The sequence below is a fragment of the Nyctereutes procyonoides genome, unplaced genomic scaffold (genome assembly GCF_905146905.1).
Source record: "Nyctereutes procyonoides isolate TBG_1078 unplaced genomic scaffold, NYPRO_anot_genome, whole genome shotgun sequence".
In the NCBI taxonomy this organism is placed as follows: Eukaryota; Metazoa; Chordata; class Mammalia; order Carnivora; family Canidae; genus Nyctereutes; species Nyctereutes procyonoides.
The window spans coordinates 32835359-32852244 of record NW_026575120.1 but is presented as its reverse complement, the minus strand read 5'-3'; the positions used below and the strand labels follow the sequence as shown (position 1 = coordinate 32852244).

Genomic DNA, 16886 nt, shown 5'->3' with positions numbered 1-16886 from the left:
GCCCGCATCTCAGCCAGAGCCAGCTGCAGAGAGGAGGCTGGGGAGGCCCGAACCCCACCGGGGCGAGTTCTGGGGCTCCAGGTGTATTGTGCTGGGGGGCACCACTTGGAGCCTCCACAGGCCCAGGAAGCGGCCAGACCCTCAACTCCTCCCTAGGCCGACCAAGGAAGAAAAGGCCATAGGACCTGCATGCATTCTTATCCCACTCACCATGAACATCAGCTTTTCTGCTGGGCTAATCCTCCTGCTCCCTGCACCGCCTTCTCCCCTAAGGCAGAAGAAATCATCCCTCAACCGTGTTCCAGAACATTCTGGCACTTCATAAGTTGTTGCCTCTGCTCCCTGTGTGCTCCCTGGGGGATAAAACTGTTGATCCCCATGCCTGGCATGGTGTCTGGCACGTGGTAGGTGTGATGTGAATAAATGTTTGTCATACTGACTTGAATAGTAATGAAGGAACCAGATGGAGCACACCGTCAGACATCTAAGAATAACTCAGTAGCCCAGTAGAATTAAATGGTGCCCTGAGGCCACAGAACGTGTTTTTGTCCTCAGTGCCACCTTGGTGGTGGCTCCTCCCAGACAGGTACCCAGAGATGTGGCCCTCTGTCCCTCCCCCAAGCCATAACCCCAGAACAAATGGCAGCAGGTTTTTCTAGATGCCAGTCATCTCTTTATTCCATCAGTGACCAACACGACAGCACCACAGACACAGCAGGGGCCTGCCTGGGAACCCTGGGCAAGGCCAAGAGGGTGGCTGTAGGGGGCCCCATGTGGGGCAGTCCACCCTCCCTGCCTCCCCAGCACCCAGGAGAGAAATGATTGTGCAGACAGTAATGCAATCTGTGTCAGTGCCCATCCTTCCTCCAAGCACCAGGGATACATGGGGAAGAAATATTCCAGCGTGGGACCAGGAAGGGACTTGGGGTGACTAAGGCTGGACTCTGAACTCCAGAAGAGACTGTGTGCATGCCTGTGCATGCGTGCGTGTGTGTGTTTGGGAGATGCCTACACTACTGAGCATGTGGGATTTGACTGCTAAGCCACAGGACCTGCCTGGGGCCGAGGAGACCAGGAACCAGGGCTGTGTGGCCTGGAGCAGAGGCCGAGGCAGAGGCCCACCCCCCCTCACTGCTTTGCCTGGGAGAGGAACCTAGGGCAGGCAGGTCTCAGAGCCTGACTGGAGGGCCACTGCTGGCCTGACCCACGTCATGTGTAGGCCATCTTGCTGCACACCCAGGGCCGGGTCATCAGACACTCCGTTGACACCAACCTGGTGGGCTCCACGAAGACACACTCTCCCAGGCCTGAGATGGGGAACCTGTGGCCAGAAGACAAGAGAGCAGGCACTTACAACCTGTCACACGTAGTCCATCACTGGGTGGCCCTGGAGGCCCTGACCTGTCCCCTCCCTCTGGAGCCACCTTCCAGTACTTTTAGCCCCTTATAGAACTTTCTAGTGTGGCCCCTCCCCATTGTCTATGTACTATGGTCACCATGGTTCCAGCCACCCTGGGGATGTCCACAGACATCTCCTGAATACACCCTGCACTTTCCCATCCTTCCAAAGTCAACTCGCTTGTGCCATGAGCCAGTATCGTGTTCAGGACCCCCCTCTGCCCACCCTTCTGCCCCGCAGCACCTGCCTGAGCCAGGGGGCACCACTCGTCACAGCTTCATGGAAGCCTGTGTCTGTCTGTCCCCACCAGTCCCCCGGGTGGTCACTCCTGAGCAGTGGGCTCCATGCCTCTCTTGTCTTGGCTCCCCTACAGCACAGAGCATCTAGCACAGGAATTGCTCAGCAGAGATGAGCTGAATGAAACTACATCACAGGGGTGGACCTGATTAACCCCAGCCTTTGCTACCCAGGCTGTGTTGCCCACGAACTCCCTGCCATCTTCGGTAGATGTAGGGGATGAGGGTCCTTTCTAGCTAAAATCATTCCGTGGAATTTCAAGATTTCTTCTTAATCTCACTTGGTCAGCCTGATCTGAGGCCCCTGCCAAGGCTGGAGCTGGGGTCTCACAAGAAAGGGCACCAGAAGGACCTCAAGAGGGAGTGCCGGGTAGGACCACCTCAGAGCCAGGGAGACAGAGCCCAAAGGCCCTTTGGTTGGCCGATGGTCAGCATGCTGGGAACCCCAGCCTCCAGGGTTCTCCCAGGTTCTGGGAGCAGGAAGCTATCAGAGGGAAGAGAAAGGGGCAGAAAGTGCAAGACATCTCAGCAGCTCTAATGATAGATCTGGGATGAAGGCAGGAAAAGGAAAGAGAAGAAAAGGAAGAGAAAATGAAAACAAAGAGAGGTGCAAAATGAAGGGCACAGGAGCCGGGGCAAAGGAGGGAAGAGGCTGACTGGATGCTCACCCTCCGGAGTCACAGGGACTAATGCAGCCCTGAGCCAGCCTCAAATGGGAAGGTAGCTGATCACCAGCTTCCAGCCATGGTGGAGGGTCGGGGGTTCTTGGGTGCCCTCCCACTTCTTATACCTTGTGGACCCTCCTCCATCATCATCATCATCATGTGAGCAGCTGTGCCCCCACCAGGCTCCTCAGGGCCTATTAGGGTCTGGACTAGGAATTTGGGTTCTTATTCCCCTATATGCCCTCCTCTGTGTTCCCCTAAGCCTGGATCACCCCCCCATACACACACACACACACACACACACACACACTATCACTACCCCCACTGCCTCAGCCAGACACTCCCACCCCCACCACCCATGACCACTGCCCTCAGCACCCCTGCAAACCAGTCCCTGATATCACACACCTGCCACCCCGTCACACTCTCATGTTGTGTGAGCAATCCCAGCACTGCACACACTACCAGCATACTCCAGCGGTGTTTTCTCTAAGAGAGGATTCACGGTGCCCAGGGGCCTGAGCCCCTTTCTTCCATAGGAAAAATGTTTAGGCAACACACAGCTGCCCAGAATAGAGGCCCCATCCCCCCTCCCTCGAAGGCAGCTATGGTCATGTGGCTACGTTCTGGCCAACACAGAAGAGGGACATCTAGGGTATGTCTTCCCCTTCCTCTGAGCCACAATGAGCCATGCAGAAGAGCATCTACATGGGTGGGGAGCCACAAGATGGAAGGAACCTGGGCCCCATTAGCAGGAAGCTCTGATGACCACATACAGGAGAGCCGCCGAACCAGGCTGGGCATTAGGGGATAGAGAGCGAGAAGTAAAGCCATCTTCATTATCATGATCTCGGCCACATGCTGCTGAGCCCTGAGGTCACTAGCTCTAGCGCGCAGAGAACCAACTGGTTCTCTCTCCCTCGGGAGGTGCTGTCTGGGGAGCTAGGCCCTTCCCAGTCTTAGTGGCCAGAAGATGAAGCCTCAGCTCACGTGTCCGGGTCGAACGGGTCCCCGTTGACCCAGTGGAATTCATCCCCGACTCTGCGCAGACCAATCCAGGGCTCCCTCCGTGTGAACTTGAACATAAACTCCTGTACCAAGGAAAGAGAAAAGCCCGAGTTTTCTGCAGTCTCCCAACTTTTCATACATCCCAGGACTAACCTCAGATCAGAAGATGGGCTCCCAGATACACAGACACTGAAAAGGGAATCCCTCACTGCACCCTGAAAGTACGGAGCTGGGGTCAGAGAGGGCCCTGCACTCACACTGACCTCCCTCTCAGCAGCTGTTAGGCCCTGGGCCCTGGGAGCACGCCCACCAGAGCAGGGCACCTGGAACAAGATTTGTCCTCCTAGCTCAGCGGTCCAGCCTGCCAGTCAGCATTCCTGATTTGCAGGAAGCCTGGAATTGCCCATTTGATGGATTATCTGGGACAAAGCACAACGTTCAATTTGGTTGTCCTACGCACATACTGCTGGGCCTTTCTCTGCAGCAAGGAGACATTATACTGTTTATCAGAGACAAACGGAAGTGACTGTGAGATTACCTGCTATTTCGGATCGCCACTGTTACCCTCAGAATCCAAAGTGAGCAACAGAGTCATTCACTGTGTGTCTTTCCCATTTCTACTGATAAAACTGTTTCGGGTGTTCAGTGGGTGCTCATGTCCTGATATGGACCAGTGGAAGGTGCCAGTGTGTTCTTTATTCACAAGCGCATTTATGATTTGTAATCCTCACACTTTATGATGCTGAGTTGAGCTCAGCAAACCAGCCTTGGATTGAGATCACTGGCTTTCACAACAGCAGTGGAACAGGAGCCCCTTGGAAATGTGCCTGGAGCCTACAGGGCCCACCAGCACACCCCAGGCACACGTGCTCTGGAAACATGTCACAGGGGACGCCAGATCCCAGCAGCAGGGTTCTCCCCGAAGGACACCCCCGGCCCAGCGCTCACCAGCTCCTTCTGGCTCTGAATCACAGCCAGCGCGGCCTCATGAGTATGGCAGTACTGCCTGCCTGTGTTCCAGTCTCTTGGCTCCTCAGAAAAGAAGTAGCATTTCCTTCCGTAGAGCAGCCAGTCCTCCGGGCAGGGCGCTTCGCACTTGATACAGCCCTTGGAAGCTGCAGGGGAGATGGAGGGGACTCAGTGTCCACAGCACACCTGGCCCCTGCCCGGGCCTGAAGAATCCTGCTCAGCGACCCAAAGCTCCCTCCACCTGCCTGACTTTGGTGCCCTCCAGTGATGACCCAGGTGGCTGTCTTCCCAGATGAGCACCTCTCAAAGTGCCTGGCAGGTAAGAGGTTGGTGACCAAATACATAAGGAAGGAAAGGGCACCTGGGTGGTTCAGCGGGTTATGGGTCTGCCTTCAGGCTCGGGTCATGATCTCAGCGTCCTCATCAGGCTCCCGGCTCAGTGGGGAGTCTGCTTCTCCCTCTCCCTCTGATCCTCCTCCCTGTTGGTGCGCTCTCCCCCCGCCCCTCCGTCTTGAAAAAATCTTTTAAAAAATAAACAAGGAAGGGAAATTTGGAGGCTGGTTTGGAGGCAGTATCACCCCCAGGGGAAGTGACAGCAGATTAGCCCCTGGGTTAAGATCTCCTCTCTCTCCCCAAACTCCCCAAGGCATGGAAGTGCAGAAACACAGATCTAGAAATCAGGACCTGGAGACCACATGTCCATGCTTTCCAACCAGGGTGGGAACCATCTGCAGGCTTGGTGGGCCTGATCTCATTGGCCATGCCCTCATTAGTAACAGCTCAACCTGTTCCACTGCTGAACTGCTGTCAAGTTCATTTTCAGCTGAGTCCCAACCTGCCTTCCTGTGACCTGGCCCTACAGGTCTAGGATCTGGCCTTGGAGTGACTCAGAGCAAGCCCAGTCCACCTTCTACCGCCTATTCGAAGAAGGATGCCAGCCTTCTCACATCCAGGTTTCAGTGGGCACCATCTCTTCCACAGCTTCTTGGAGAGGATGCTGTCCACACCCTTCTCCATCCTGCCTGGCTCACTGCGGTGTGTCCACATTGTCACCAAAATGCTGCCACCAGAACAGACCGGAACACACCAGATGTGGTCTTACCCCCAACAACAGTGATTGCCACACTCCTTCCAGTTGCTATGGGCTCCTTCCAGGCTACAGACCATGTCCATGAAAAGAAACAGTGGGTATGTGCATGCGTGCTTTTCTGGGTGGGCAAAAAATACTCTTCGATTGTTTCCATGTGATCTATTTCCAAGCCAGGTCTCCCCCCACATCCAGAACATGTAGAAATCACTTTTTCAATCCATTTGAAGATTTTATTCTTATTTCTTCCACCTTTATCTCATTCACACTGGCTCATCTGAGTTTTGAAAGATGAATTTTGATCTTGATTTTTTCCACCCTGTCATATTAAACATCCTTCATCTGTCATCCTGAGCATCTTCGTATCACCTACAAATTCCATACGCATCTTTTTGTTTGTTTTCATGCAAGTGATTGATTAAAATGTAGACAAAGACAGAGCCAAGGACAGGCCCACAGTACTCCAGCCTCTAGGGATCTAGGGCCACTCGACACCAATTAAATCATCGACACTCTGGCATATCTGCTCAGTGAGCCGCAGGACTACTTGGGAAGTATTGAGCATGGTGTGGCCACATTTCAACTACTTTCCACAAGGACCTCCAGAGAGACTCTATTGTCCTTTACTACAATCACAACACACTATGTCTTCGCATGGCTCTGACCTTCCCAAGCTAGCACGAGGACAAAAGGAAACGAACTTAGTTTGTAGTAATTATTCTAGGTGAATCTAAGCTGGCACCAATGGTCACCAAATTCTTTTCCAAACACCCACAAAGCCCCTGATTATCATGCACGTCCAAAGGTGAGGATTTCATGGGAGCTAATGCTGTCAATGGACCTTCCTCCCCTTTGTAGGCGCCTGCCTCTGGTCTTATGGTGCTCCTCAAAGATTAAAGACAGAGGCACTGAAATCACTTTGCAAACCCATCAGAGCCCACAACACACTTTGACTTGAATCCATTGAAAGCAGCCCAATCTCCTGGTCATACAGCCTTGCCTGTTCTTAGAGGACTTCCTCCCTTTTATTCCTTTCTCCCTTTCATCCCACATAAGAAGCCCCCAACCCCACCCCCGGGGCAGTGAGGCCTCCGTAACTGGACAGAGGAGATGATGTCATAACTCATCCTTTAAAAAAAAAAAAATCCTCAGCATTTAGGGGGCCTAACACACAGCAGTGCTCCCTAAATGTGTGTTAAATGAATGAATGTGATCTGTAAAGGCTCTCATCCCAAAACCCTCTCCTCCAAGAAGCAGTGTCTAACTCACCTCAAGCTGGCTCTGCATCCTCGTAGCATGTACGGAATAGTACCGGAGTCTCCTCACTACCTCCCCGTGTGGCTCCGTAAAGGGGACGTGTGGAGTCAACGTGTGCATGTATTATTTTAGGCTAAACTCTCACCTAGAAACAGCAGCAGTCTGTTTCCTAAGCTTCGTGCCCCACAGAACCTTCTGGAACCTTTCTTTACCTAATTAGACGTGATACTGACAAGGTGTGTACACACTGACTCCCGTAAATGTCTGACATCCATGCTCACCCAGGATGCTCATCACCACCAGGATGGCGAACAGAAGGACCGCGATGGCCCCCAGCAGGAGACGTGTGGTGGTGTCTGAGGAGAGAAGAAAGCGGGTCAGTACCCAGCCATCCACCCCGCTGCCAAGCCCCACCGCCAGCCCCAAGTCCTGATACTGGGATAACCCTGGCCTGGACCCGGCAATCTGAGTTTTTCCAAGCCCTCTGCAGGAATCTGATGCGCGCTGAAGTCTGAGAGCCTCTGTTCCAGAGCCCGTTTCCGAATCTGTGGCACTGCTGCCCCAAACCCCTCCCTCCAAGGCTCTGCCCTTGCCCTTCCCGCAGCGGTCAGAGCTTTCAGTCCTCCTCTCCTGCTGCTTCCCTACCTCCTCCCCAGGGTCAGCCACGTGGACTCCTTGAAAGAACCCAGCCCGTCCTCACAGCCCTGGGGTTGGGTCTTTGCCCCCAGAGCTCTTCTCCACCACTGCTACCTCTAGAATCCTGCCCAGCTTCACACCGTCCACCCTCTTCACCAAACCTCCCCTGACCCGCTGCCTTCCCCCGCCTTCTGATTTTTATTTATTTTTTTGTCATCACTGAAAATTTATATTTTATTTTATTTTTTTTAATTTTTTTTTATTTTTTTATGATAGTCACAGAGAGAGAGAGAGAGAGGCAGAGACACAGGCAGAGGGGGAAGCAGGCTCCATGCACCGGGAGCCCGATGTGGGATTCGATCCCGGGTCTCCAGGATCGCGCCCTGGGCCAAAGGCAGGCGCCAAACCGCTGAGCCACCCAGGGATCCCTCTATTTTATTTTTAATGGAAGAACCCTTTTCAACTTTAGACACAGACTCTATTTAAGTTTCTCTTACTGTCATAAAATAGAACATAAAAGTTGCCATTTTAACCATTTTTAAGTGCACAGCGGCATCAATTACATTCATGCTGTTGTGCAACTATCCCCACTGTCTATTTGCAAAACTTTTTCACCCCCCAAACAGAAACTCGGTACTATTGAAGCATCCACTCCCAGTTCCCACCTCCCACAGCCCCTGGTGACCTCTAATCTACTTCCTGTCTCTATGAATATGCCTATTCTAGAGATTTCATAGAAGGGGAATCATACATTATCTGTCCTTTTGTGTCTGACTTATTTCACTTAAGTTAGTGTTTTCAAGGTTCATCCATGTGTACGATGTGTCAGAAGGGCATTCCTTTTTATGGCTGAATAGTATTCCATTGTATGAATATATATATATATACATATATATATATTTGTTGTATATGTATATATGTATATTTGTTGTTGATTAGCCATTCATCTGTTGATTGACTCCTGGGGGGACACAAACACCCAGTCCCTAATAATGCTCTTGAAGTAGTGTCCCTCAGAACCTTCTGAGCTGTTCCAATCTGATTTTACTTTCTTTTTAAAAATTTTTTTAAAGATTTTATTTATTTATTTGAGAGAGACAGCACAAGAGCACGACTGGGGGTGGGGCAGAGGGCGCAGCAGACTCCCCACTGAGTAGGGAGCCTGAGGTGGGGCTATCCCAGGACCCTGGGATTATGACCTGGGCCAAAGGCAGCTGCTTAACCAGCTCAGCCACCCAGGCACCCCTGATTTTGCCTTCTAAGCCCACCTGCCACCCTGGAAGCTCCCCTCGCCAGCAGCCTGAGGACCTCTCTGCCTCCCTCGTGTGCGGCCTCTCCCACACCTTCTGTCCTACAACATCCTTTTTCTTGGTTGACTCCCTTGCTTTGGTGGAGCACATCTTCCAACAGGTGCCTGAGATAGGGCAGAGCAAGACCACTGCACATCCCCCAGCAGCAAACTTTCACCATGTCCTGCCTCTAGAGTTGTGAACCCAGAGCCCTGAAGACTATAGGTTGGAAAGAATTCTCCTTCAGAATATTGAAGGCAGGGGGATCCCTGGGTGGCGCAGCGGTTTGGCACCTGCCTTTGGCCCAGGGCGCGATCCTGGAGACCCGGGATCGAATCCCACATCAGGCTTCCGGTGCATGGAGCCTGCTTCTCCCTCTGCCTGTGTCTCTGCCTCTCTCTCTCTCTCTCTCTCTCTCTCTCTCTCTGTGACTATCATAAATAAATAAAAATTAAAAAAAAAAAGAATATTGAAGGCATTACTTGTCTTCTAGCTCCAGTGTTGCTCTTGAAAAATGGCTCCAGAGCCATTCTCATCCATGATCTTTTTAATATCAATTGCTTCTGCCCCCACTCCCCATGCCCTGGGAAGCTTTTAGGATCTTTTCTTTATCACATAATCTTCTAAAAATTCATCATGCATGGGGCACCTGGGTGGCTCAGTCAGTTAAGCATCTGCCTTTGCCTCAGGTCATGATCCCAGGGTCCTGGGATCAGAGTCCTTGTCAGGCTCCCTGCTCAAGGAGCCTGCTTCTCCCTCTCCCCTGCCTGCCACTCCCCTGCTTGTGCTTGCTCACTCTCTCTCGCTCTCTCTCTGTCAAATGAATAAAGAAAAAAATAAAAAGAATTGAACAATAAAAATTTGGAGCACCTGGGTGGCTCAGTGGCTGAGCATCTGCCCTTGGCTCAGGTCAGGATCCCAGGGTCAAGGGATCCAGTCCCACATCGGGCTCCCTGCGGGGAGCCTGCTTCTCCCTCTGCCTGTGTCTCTGCCTCTCTCTCTGTGTCTCTCATGAATAAATAAAAAACAAACAAGTAAATAAATTAAAATTTTTTAAAAATTTCATCACACATGCCATGCTTAGTTTGAGTCCATTTTCACCCACTAAAATAGGCAATCAGTGGGCCCATTCAATCTGAAAGTTCATGTCCTTCAGTTCCAGGAAATTTTCTTTAATTATATCATCAGTGGTTTCCTCTCACCCACTTTCTCTGTCTACTTTCTGGAGGTCATATTCTTCAGATGTTGAATCACTTGAATTGGTCCTCTGAGTTTCTTTCCTTTTTTCTTTCTTACCCATTATCTTTTTTGCCTTTTTGCTCTATTTCCTGGAAAGTTTTTCTCAGCTTTATCTTCCTACTCTCTCCTGAATTTTCCATTTCTGCAATTATGTTTAATTTCCAGGGTTTTTTGTTTTGTTTTGTTGTGGTTTGCCACTGTTCTCTGAAGATCCCCTCTCAGAGCATCCTGTTTGTAATGATGCCATATGGGAGTTGCCTTGGTGGTGCAGTCAGTTGAGTGTCTGACTCTTGGTTTTGGCTCGAGTCTTGATCTCAGCATGGTAGGAAGCAGCCTGGCCTCCAGGGTCCACATTTGTGCTCCACATGGAGTCTGCTTGGGACTCTCTCTGCCCCGTCCCTACCTAAAATAAATAAATAAATCTTTTTTAAAAATGATGCCATATTTTCTCTGCTCTCTTTGAGGATATGACTGATAGTTTTTTGGAGGGGGCGGGGGAAGAAAGGAGAGGTGGATAGAAAGTTTATTTCTCCCTGTATAGTCTGTTTCCCCCAAATTGCTATTTTTCTTTTCTGATCATTTGGTCTCTAGTTTCCATGTCATAGAATTTCCTCAGATATCTGGAGATCCTTGGTTATTTGTTTCTGATTAAAGCAAGAAGAAAGAGTCCATTGGAGCCTCTGAGCCCAGGGAGGGGCTTATCAGCTGTGGGGTCCCAGCAGAGTGACCAGGCTGGGGTGGTCCTCGGGGTGCTCTGAATGCTAACTTCCTCAGGTTTTTCCCCTAGGGCGGGCCAGTTCCTGTAGAAGGTTCTTCTGTTCCCTCCTGAAGGGTGTAGGCTTGACAAGGAGGAGAGGCTGGGAGGCCATCCTAAGCATTCATTATGTAAATGTCCCACTAATTGCTTGCTCCCAAATGTACTGCCCTCTCAGCCCTCTCTCAGATTTAGCCTCAGGCTCCTGCCAGGGCAGGGAAGAGGACCTGGGCAACTAAATCCTTTCTAAAATGTTCAACCAGCCCTCCTGTTTGAGCTCTGTCTTCACTCAGTGCCATGATGACTGGTGCCCCCCTCTCCATACTTTGGGGGTCCTGCATGTGACTCAGGCTGCTCCTCTGCTCCCCGCAGGCCCCTAGGATCAGTTGCCACTCATCATTGATCCCTAGCTCCCAACTGTATTGTTATTGTCTTCTCTCTCGTTCTCCTTGTCCTTATGGCCTTTTAAAAAATCCCTTTACTGTTGTTTTCATGGGCTTCTGGAAGGAAAGAGGAAAACTGCATGCATTCAGTCTGCCATCTTTACCTGCAAGGGCAGGCAACATTTTGAAATCCTTCCTACGAGCAAGGTCTGTGCTGGCAAGTGACCAGGAGTCCAGGAACAGGTGGCTGCAGGCTTGGTAAGAGCAGAGACTCATGCCTGCCCTCACCCACTGCTTGGTTGTCCTCAATGACAGCTTGTCGCAGGGCTGATCCCCCCCTGAGCTGTCTCATGAGTGTGTGTACGGATCCTTCCTCTCTCCTCTCTCCGCCCCCTTCCAGGCCTGCACACACTGGCACTGTAAGTCTGTGCATGGAAGATGCACAGGTCCAAATTCCAGCTCCATCTCTTTCTAGATGCCACTTTTCACTTTTTCTAGATGGCAGAGTTACTTCACTTCTATTTTATTTCATTTTCTTCATCTTTAAAATGAAAGAGTAGTAGTATCTGCCTCTTAAATTTTTTACAAGAAGCCAATGTTCAGTGCTTAACACGGTGTCCAGCATAGCAAGCTCTGATTCAATGTTAGCAATTGCCATCAGGATGATGATGATGATGATGATGAGCCACAGGCTCCTTTAGGGAAAGGGCTATGCTTTCCTCCCCTTTGGATTCCCTAGAGTAGCCTTGCCTCGCATGTTAACAGAGCACCCACTGGCACTCAAAATCCTGAGGGGGATTTGGCTACACTGAATGAGAATGTCCTTAGCCTTAAACCCGGCTGAGTTGGTGGGAAAGGCCACACAGATACACAGCTGCTCTCTGGGGGTGGGGCACCCGCGCATGTTTCTCCAATATCACCAGAACCCGGGACCCCTTCATTCTTGCACGGGGACGACTGCTCTGGACACGGCACTGTGGGCAGCAAAAGGACGCTCCAGGGAGTCCTGCTTCCTTGTTCCAGCTGCACCCACGGGAGCCGGCTATGGGGCCTGATGATCCAAATCAATGCTGTGTTGTTTCCTAGGGTGGCGGTAACAAAGCCCCACACACTAGATGGCTTCAAACACCGCAAGTTTATTGTCTCACAGTTCTGGAGGCCAGAAGTCCACGGTCAAGGTGCCAAGGGGGCCGCACTCCCCCTGAAAGCTGGGGGAGTCCTTGCTTGCTTCTTCCTGGCTTCTGAGGGTTTGCTGGCGACCTTCCTCATCCGGCTTGCAGTCCTCTCATTCCAGGCTCTGCCTTCTACTCACATGACCTTCTTCCTGTGGCTCTGACTTTATGTGACCATTGTCTTGTGAGGACACCAGTCACCTTGGATTAGGAGCCCACCCGCTCCAGGATGTGCCTATCTTAACTCATCACACTTGCAATGACCACATTTGTAAATAAGATCCCATCCTGAGGAGCTGGTGCTTAGGACTTCAACACATTTCTTTGGGGGGGCAGGGGGAGATAAAATTCAAGCCATAAGAAATGTCTAACTCGGGGCCCCTGGGTGCCTCAGTCAGTTAAGCGTCTGCCCTCGGCTCAGGTCATGATCCCGGGGTCCTGGGATCAAGCCCTGCGTCGGGCTCGTTGCTCAGTGAAGAGCCTGCTTCTCCCTCTCCCTCCACTGCTTCCCATGTGCTTGCTTACTCTCACTCTCTCTGTGTCAATTAAATAAATAAAATCTTTAAAAAAAATTGTCTAACTCTACACTCATTCCTTCTATGCAATGGTCCATAATAGATGGACTTGGCAAGTACAGTTATTTGTGTTTATAAATGTATATGACTGAGCCTCATGCCGGAAGGGACAGCTGAAAATCTGGCTCCCGACTCGGACAGATGTCTCATCGGCCTCACACCCAGAACCCAGAAGAGACTCACCGCTGATCTCTCTGAGTTGTCAGGGCCAGAGTCTGGTGAGCATAGTCTTGACTCTTTGAAACTATCAAATGTAGAGTTTGGTAATTTTTAAATTTTAAAAGGCTTTGCTAAATGCATGTGTGTGGTTTTGATCAGGAAGTTGTGGGCTGGTGCCTAATCAAGAAACTTTCAACATTAAAAATTCAGAATCGGTGAGCTCTGAAAAATCTATAGCCTGGTGATATGCAGAACCACTCTGTCCCCCGCTGTACCCCCAGGCCACTCTTCCCCATCCCCACCCCCGATGCCAGAAATATCCCCGTCTCCAATCACCCCCAGTCTTTCTAGAACCCAGGCTGAAGCTCTGGGTCACCTTGCCCAGCCCCTCCCGCAAGGCTAGGGGGTGGTGGAAGGGTAGAAGGAAAAGGTAATAGCCACAGGAAGAGAAGAAGGCTTGATCAGGAGAACTTCTGTTTGGCTTTCTATTTATAAAGTTAATTGTTTATCGGAGGAAAGTCGCGAAGTCCTAAGCTCTAATCCTGGTTTACATTTAAGAAATTCTCCATTTCACTTAAGCCGTGAGAAGGAAAAAAATGTCCATGCTGGAGGTGGCAGGGTTGTCTGAGGAGCATGGGCAAGAGAGGTACACGCATCACAAATACAATTCAGTTCGGACCAATGAGCTTCATGAAGCCCAACGTCCTTGGTCCATGCCCGACGACACAAGAACTCTCACGTCAGAGGGTCCTTGTGGCAAACATGCGTTGGCAAGCAGCGTGTGTCCCTGGGCAAGACACTTAGCCCCTCCGAGTCTGGTCCCCCATCTGCAAAACAGATATAGTGCTCACCGGTCCCCGGAGGGTATGTGCAAGGAGTAAGTGGGACAGTACTGTGAAAGCCCCCGGCAAGGGGTCCAGCACACGCGCTTCAGAAACGTCTGGCGCATGATAATAAAGGAGCATAGGCCCCCCTGAGTGTTTAGCATGATCCAGTCAAAAAGTCTCCCACTTGTCTCAAGACAGGTACTAGGCTGTTAAGGGCTGCATGGCCCTTGGTCCCCAGACCTGGGCGACCCATCATCCCATCATGGGTAGTGTCTTGGGTCAGGCAACTGGGCTCGTTATGTGGACTTCAGTTGGGGAGGGGAAGCAGACTCAAGGTAGGTAGGCCAGCAGTCAAAAAGGGTTTCAGCTGAGCTCCCCAATCAGGGATGCAGGATGCCAAGGCACAGAGCCAGGGAGAGGAGTCACCTGCACAGCGTACCCCTCTACACCTTTATCTGGATGGCCCTGAGAGGTGGAAATCATTATCTAGCTTATATGTAAGGAAAGTGAGACTCAAGTTTGAAAACCCGCCAGTCCATAGTGGTGGAAGGCTCTGGCCTGGGTTTACCTGACTCCAGAGTTTGTGTTCCTTGAATCTCACCACCTGCCTCAGCCCGTCCTGTGATTCTGCCTGCATAGCAACACCCTAGAGAGACCAGCCCCAGTCCCTGTGGTCCCCTCCTCTGACAGGAGATGGGGATGCCCAGGGAACACCCAGTAGGCCCTCGGAGCATCGGTGGAGGAGAACCCCCTGGACTCAGACCCAGATACTAAAACTACTGTAGAAAAGGTTCATAGGGGAGTGCCTGGGTGGTCAGTCAGTTGAGTGACCAACTCTTGATCTCAGCTCAGGTCTTGATCTCAGGGTGGTGAGTTCAAGCCCCATGCTGGGCTCTGGGCTAGGTGTGGAGCCTACTTAAAACAAAAAACAGTCCATAGGCCTCAGCTGCTGAGCCTCTGAGGCTCACAGGCATTAAGGGTGGGCTGCTTCCGAGTGGACCACGGGGAGAAACAGAGGTGGCATGAGATGCAGAGCCACACCGGGACAGGCAAGACAAGGCCGGACCACAAGTCGGCACTGAGTACGGATCGGCTGGATTCTGCAGGGGCCGAGGGCCAGTGTCCCACTGGGCTGCCTTCCTGCAGGTGGTCGGCCCAGCCCAGGTTGGGAGCAGGAAGCAGAACGGGTCAAAGTTGGGGGCAGGAGGTAAAATAGGAACCAGCAAGCCGGAGAGGCATTGAAAGAGGCCACATCACCCCCGAGGCGGCCCTAACCATCAGGGGGCTGGAGTTAGGTTAGGGCCGCCCCTGCAGGACCGCTTCTGTCTGAATGAAGACACACAGGCAAAAGGCGGGAGCCACTTCAAGAACTAGCTTGGGCGGGAGGGAAGCAGGGATCACAGACAATGCCGGGCAGGGAGAGGGGTTTGTCCACCTTTATTCAACTCAGCTCTTCCCAGCCCGCAGTGGCTCTTCTACTCCGTGACCCAACACCTTTGCTTCCTTCGTCCCAAACCCCCATCCAGGCATCAGTCCACCCTCCCTCCCGAGTTTTCAGAGCCCCCTCCCCGGGCAGTCCACGTCCTGCCCCACTAGCCTCCGGGTCAGATGCTAACATTACTGCCCTCACCTTTCCCTCCTTGGCGAGGCACCTGCCCTGGCAGGCGTGGGCCAGGTCCCGCCACCGACCACCACTCTACCCTCCTCACTGACCTGGCCACTCTCCCAAGGGCAAACCCACCGTCTCATTCTATATGTAAAACCTCTCAACAGCTCCTGCAGAACCAAGTCCCAACTCTCTGGCGAGGCCTGGGTGGCCACTCACGGTCTGGGCCCTCCAGGGTCCTGTCTTCCCATCCCTTCCCACAGCCTGGTACTGCAGAGTCCAGTTTGCCACAAGAGCCAGGCTAGTTCTGGCCACCTGGCCCCGGAACGTGACGCTCCTTGAGCCTGGTGCACCCTGCCTTTCTCCACACCCAAGGGGTCACCCACTCCAGAAAGCCTTCCTTCTCTAATAATACTTGGTCCCTAGGGGTTGGGTGACCACAGCTCTGGGCTTCCCTAGCTAATACCGCTGCCCAGATCCCCAGGTTCTGCCAGCAGCACCCCGCGGTCCAGAGGGCCAGCCCTCTCCCTTGCCAGCTGGAGCATCTCCCACACCACCCACCACCTGGAGCCACAAAGTTTCCCCACAGAACTCGGGAACTTGAGATCTATTTTTCAGTGGGTTACTGCCCGCTTGGCTAGCAGAGGTCCCTCCCCGAGCCCACCTGCCTGGAAGGGGTGGGTGGCCCGCGTGACCTTGCAAGGAAGAGCGGGGCATGTGCTCCACGTCTCCCCCTCCCTCCCTCCCTATGCCCCCTTGGCCACCAGCCCTACAGCCCCACCCCCACTTCCCGGGGCACCCGCACCGTCTCGGGCTCTACACCTCTTGTCGCTCTGCCCAAACCACTTGCACTGCTGCAGATTTAAGCCACCGTCTCTCCTCGCCCGCCGGACGGGGCCAGTCGGTGACCGTCCCCCGCGCGCTGCAGGGGCCGGGCCCGAAGCGGGCTCCCAAGGGCAGAGGCGCTCGGCCGCCGGGCCGGTCCCAGCCACGTCCCCCGCGTCCCCGCCGCGAGGCAGCCGCTGCCCTCCGGGAGCTCGGCCAAGGTGACCCCGACCGCCTCGGGCCGGGCCGCCGCCGCCGCCGCGCGCTTACCCTCCAGCGCCGCCTTCCAGCTGGTGCTGCCCTCGTAGCCCGACCCCGACCGCCGCAGCAGCGCCTCGGGGCCGCGGGCCTCCGCCTCCGCCCCCGCCTCCGCCTCCGCGGGCGAGCGCGGCCTGGGCGCGGCGGGCGCGGGGCGGGCGGCGGCGGGCGGCGGCGGCCGGGTCCGCGCGGGGGCCTCCCGGGCCGGCTCCATGGCCCGCTCCGCCGCGCCGGGCGCTCTGTGCCGCGGGTGCCCGTCGCCTCCGCCCGCCGAGCCGCAGCCTCCGCGGGAGCCGGGCGCGGGGCGGGGCGGGGCGGGAGGGGACGCGAGGGAGGCGCGGAGCGGCGGCAGCTTCGCCCCCCGCCTGCCCCCCCTCCCTGGGCGGGGCGCCAGGTGCTGCGGAGCGAGCGGCGCGGCTCCCCTGCGGCGGCACCTCCCAGCCCCCCAGGACGCGAGCGAGGTTGGCGGGGCTGAAGCCGGG

General features: G+C 53.5%; 1 protein-coding gene across 1 annotated transcript; it reads right to left on the bottom strand.

Moving 5' to 3' along the window:
- Window positions 1–661: 661 nt before the first annotated feature.
- CLEC2L (C-type lectin domain family 2 member L) lies at window positions 662–16618 on the bottom strand. Its single transcript, XM_055335328.1, has 5 exons — window positions 16417–16618; window positions 6963–7037; window positions 4317–4483; window positions 3351–3451; window positions 662–1321 (listed from the first exon to the last, which is right to left on the bottom strand). The coding sequence occupies exons 1-5, from the start codon at window positions 16616–16618 to the stop codon at window positions 1210–1212; spliced, it is 657 nt and encodes a 218-aa protein (XP_055191303.1). The 3' UTR covers window positions 662–1209.
- Between the last annotated feature and the right edge of the window lie 268 nt (window positions 16619–16886).

Excerpts from the sequence above, each read along its gene's own strand:
- CLEC2L (XM_055335328.1), bottom strand. The coding sequence starts at position 16,618 with ATGGAGCCGGCCCGGGAGGCCCCCGCGCGGACCCGGCCGCCGCCGCCC. Across the intron at positions 3,452-4,316 it reads TTCAGAGCCAGAAGGAGCTG|GAGTTTATGTTCAAGTTCAC; the intron begins GTGAGCGCTGGG and ends TCCTTGGTACAG. Across the intron at positions 1,322-3,350 it reads GACCCGTTCGACCCGGACAC|GTTCCCCATCTCAGGCCTGG; the intron begins GTGAGCTGAGGC and ends TTCTGGCCACAG.